At 40.6% G+C, this 4429-nt stretch overlaps 2 protein-coding genes across 2 annotated transcripts in view; both read right to left on the bottom strand.

The window, feature by feature from the left end:
- Nucleotides 1–1188, bottom strand: part of traf5 (Tnf receptor-associated factor 5) — an 8340-nt gene extending 7152 nt beyond the window's left edge. Inside the window, exon 1 of the mRNA XM_087172069.1 lies at nucleotides 1035–1188. The gene's annotated coding sequence lies outside the window, so the exon portion shown is untranslated. The remainder of the gene's footprint in view (nucleotides 1–1034) is intronic.
- A 645-nt stretch (nucleotides 1189–1833) lies between these two features.
- The window catches only part of rcor3 (REST corepressor 3), an 11105-nt gene continuing 8509 nt past the window's right edge, over nucleotides 1834–4429 (bottom strand). Inside the window, 1 exon segment of the mRNA XM_023399456.2 lies at nucleotides 1834–4429. This exon segment is cut by the window's right edge and continues 20 nt beyond it. Coding sequence (XP_023255224.1) covers nucleotides 4316–4429 — 114 coding nt within the window. The 3' untranslated portion in view covers nucleotides 1834–4315.

Genomic DNA, 4429 nt, shown 5'->3' on the forward strand with positions numbered 1-4429 from the left:
CCCCCCCCCCCCCCCAAAAACTGGTGCTCTAAGCAACATTATATTACACAGCCACAGCAGCAACATAAGCATCTTTATAAGAACAAAGATATACAGAGTCAATGACCTCTCAAGGTCACCAGAGGTCAGGACAAACTGCCTCCACGTCAGAGATAAAACACTGTGTAGATCAAATGCTGAAACTGTGATGCTTCAGTCTCTCGTCTCTCACCATGAAAGTGAAAGAGACACACACCTACTACACCTGAGACCCCTGAGAGAAGAAACAGGCTCTCTTAACAGGACATGTGCATCCAATAGGCTGTCACACTCACACCTGTCCCCCTGCAACAATGGCAGGTGGGAACCAAAGGTGCTCCACACTAAAGGGGTTGGAAATAACCAACTTAAATGTTACTCCTACAAATTATTTGAAATAAAAAGTACTGCAACTGTTAATGAAATAATATAATAAACTCAAATAATATTGCACCACAGAATATACAACACAAATCAATATGGTAAACACATAATTAAAACAATACAAATGTGTTCAATAATTAAGGTTACACTATTAACACAGAACAACATTTAATTCTACCTGATGGAAAACTGTGACGTGAGACCGGACATCGCACATCCACGCACGTGCTGATGATACGGGCACGCGCGCACACACGTGCAGTCACACCGTTACATTCCTCTGTAACAATAACGGGCTTTATTAACGAAGTGAAATGACGTGATTAAAACGGGTGTAAATAACAGGGAGATCCGGTGAGTGTTTGAATGGGTCCGGGCTGCAGGGGAATCCCCGCCGCCGCCGCTCCGTCCAACTGACCCTGAACCTGGACCTCAACCAGAACCAGAACCTCCGTTTACCGCCGTTACGCCTCTAAAACTTCACTTCACACATGTCAAACATTAGAATCTTTTATCCTCTGATTTTCTATAAACTCATGATGTTCCCGCTGAGGACCGCAGCCTCTTTACTTTCAGTTTCCGCAGACAGTCAGTACAAATGTCAGAGTTCAGTCCTCGCTGCAGGTTCTTACCTCTCTCTGTGAAATCCCTCCGAAATCCCCCAAATCAGCGGGAACGCTGCAGCCTGTCGGTCCCAGCGGATCGATATGACTGATTAGTATTAATCAGTCGACAGAGCAGCAGCACCAGCAGCAGCAGCAGCAGAAGAAGAAGAAGAAGAAGAAGAAGAAGAAGAGGAGGAAATTATAACTGCAGGAAGTGACTTAACACCAACAACTGCTTCTGCTGCTGCTGCTGCTTCATTTCAGTTCAATTAAATATGAATAAAGAAAATAACATTAAAAACACTTTAAATATGATGAATGAAAAACAGGACTTTACTGAAGTAAAAATACATTAAGTAAAAGAGTAATAATGTGCAGTGTTTATCAAATATGATGTCAAACTTACACAAATATATAAAATTGGAAAAATAATAATAATGGTTTTGACCAGCTATAAAATAATTTGTGTATTGTACAAAGCTGATTATTTATTTATATTTTTATTTGACTGATTTTTTTTTTAGGGATTTTAATATTTTTCTGACATTTAAATTTTATTTACTATTTTATATTTCTACTCCACTGGTCTTGTACCAAACAAACATGTTCCTTTACGTCTGTGCTAACAATTTTACATTTTACCTTCAGCTCCTGCAATTTTTGTTATTGCACTTGGTCATATTGTCTTTTCCATTTTGATGAATTGTGCAGCACTTTAACAGAGTGTTTATACTCTGTGGTACTGCAGTAAAAGATGAGCACTTCCTCCACCACTGTACACAACATGTGACGTGTTTATAAAATGTGAATTCACTGAAAACAGTCGGATGGTACAAATGTAGATTTTAATGAGAATGAGCAACAACCTCAGAGAGAAATCTCAGCAGCTTCGTCTTAACATCAATATTTTACAGGTTCTACTGAAACTCCAGGACTCTATGATTCCAGTTACATTAAATGCTGTGATACATGTTTGTCCAAAAAGCTTTAAGAGCACTTTCACAATGACTTTTTCACACCAAGTCCAAACTGGTAGCACCAGGAATAATAAGAATAAATAATAAGAAGACAGACTTGACAGCACATCTGAAGCTCCCGAGTCCAGCGGACGGTGAAATAGGTTTTTAGTTTTCAAATGAATCTTCAACATGTGGAGAAAAACAAAAACAAAACAACAGCTACTCTGAGAACATTAACCCCAACAACAGAACATTGACAGAGACATTTCTACACATACTGGAGGGCGTCCGGGTGAAGCTTTAGTGTTTTCAAAAAGCATCGAATCAACTATAAAAACAAACGTATGCAGCTGTTTGTACGTTATGAACAACTGATCAGATGGACAGCGGCTTACAAATCACTCAAATAAATACCAAACTGTACATGTTGATGTCTAATGCTACTGTACACAACACTGAGGCCTCCAGCTTCATCTCCACCTGTTCCCATCTGTACAAGTGATATTCTACAAGTTTCCTCTTGTCAACAAATCCTCATGTGCAGAAACAAACCAGCACTGAGTGTCTCCTACTAACAAGTGTGGTGTGTATCAAATCCTCATGTCAACAATAAAAACTGGAATCAAGCAGGTTACATCCCTGTTTTTCCAGAGGTCACACTGACCTTTGACCTTTGATCCCCAAAAATCTAATCAGTTCGTCCTTGAGTCCAATTTAACATTTGCGCCAAATTTGAAGTGATTCCCTTGAGGAGTTTTTGAAATATTGCATTCACAAGGCCAATATCAATATAATTTTGTCAGGTCACTGTGACTTTGACCTTTGAACTTTGACCTTTAGCCGCCAAAGTCTAATCAGTTCATCCTTGAGTCCAGGTTTTTACTAAATTTGAAGAAATTCCCTCAAGGCGTTACGGAGATATCGTGTCCACAAGAATGGGACGGACAAGCCAAAAACAAAATGGCTGCTGCTCTGACTGTCGCCGGCACGGAGGAATAAAAATATCACACGTACACTGACCAACCCCAAAAACACACCGGAGCAAATAGTCTCACCCAAACGCACTATTACCCCCTGTTTGTTTGATGAAAACAACAGTATCCAGCTGTGTCAGGAAATGACTGAGTGTTTTTATAAATGAAACTTTACATTTGTGAGATATTACCCTCTTCAGTAGGAACCAATGAGCTCGGAGCTGAGAGCCACAGGCGGAGGAGGGAAGTCTGACAGTGTTGAGAGACGGACTGACACGTTGTTGGTTCGAGTCTGCACAAGATTTGTTGACAGTAAGAAAAATCTCCAGACTAAGCCTTTAAACACAAAGCTAACAGTTTACAGTCTTGCTAACACCCCCCTAGAGGCTGCACTGTATATTACAACCACAATATGAACATCCTGACATGTGGAGCTAAAAACATTGAGTTTGTCCTGAGGTGGTGCTAGAGGAGAGATCATGAGGTCGTTAAATCCTGACAGAAGGATGACATCATAAGACTGAAACTGAACTTCCATAAATCACACTGATTTCAGCTCTACTACTTTGTGCTAACTAGCAAATGTTAGCATGCTATCATATGAAACGAAGATGGTGAACATAGCAAATATTATACCTGCTAAACATCAACATTTTTGTGCTAACTAACAAATGTTAGCATGCTAACATGTTAAAATGGTGAACATAGTAAACATTATACCTGCTACACTTCAGCATGTTAGCACTGATAATGTGTATGTTAGCATGCTGACATTAGCATATAACTTAGTGCCTCAGTACAGCTTCCAGGGCTGCTAGCATGGCTGTTGACTCTTAGTCTTATTGAATTAAAAAAGGCGTTTTTTATTAAATCACTGGCTTTGAAACGGGTTTTACAGGAAGTGCTGATGTCATTTTTTTTTGTGGTTAAGGAACCAAACTGATGGCGGAAAAGGTGGAGACATACTCATGGAGAAAAAGAAGGGACCCAGGATTGAACCCTGAGGGACGCCACATGTCAGTTGAGGATTAGCTGATGACTGAAAAGACACTGATTTAATCATCTGTGTTCGGACTGGATGACTTCTAGTCAAAGCTCCTTTAATGAGACAAAGATTTTAGAACCATGTTCCCATCAGCCAACAGGTACGCTGCATTTAAGTCCTGTGGGAAATGCAAACTTCAACCCCGAACACATACACTCACCAAATATTAAAAACTCAGATTAAGATTTCTCATTTTGTTTTGTGTAAATGTGTCAGAGTGGAAAAGCTCTGTCACTCAGATTTTCCCACAGGACCTGAACGCTGCAGCTTCAGATTGAGAGTGATTATTTTCTTTCTTGTCTCTTCAACAGAAACTCAGTCCGACGTTCGTTAGTGAAGGGAGGAGGACGAGGCCGTCTCTGATTGGTGGATGGCCAGACCCAAGGGCTGCTGGGCGGAGCTTGAGCCTGACCCCCCGAGGTTGCCGCCAAGGGTCATGGGGGC

This window comes from Seriola lalandi, unplaced genomic scaffold (genome assembly GCF_002814215.2).
Source record: "Seriola lalandi dorsalis isolate HSWRI2012SDOR001 ecotype SW California unplaced genomic scaffold, Sedor1 jcf7180002051944, whole genome shotgun sequence".
NCBI lineage: Eukaryota > Metazoa > Chordata > Actinopteri > Carangiformes > Carangidae > Seriola > Seriola lalandi.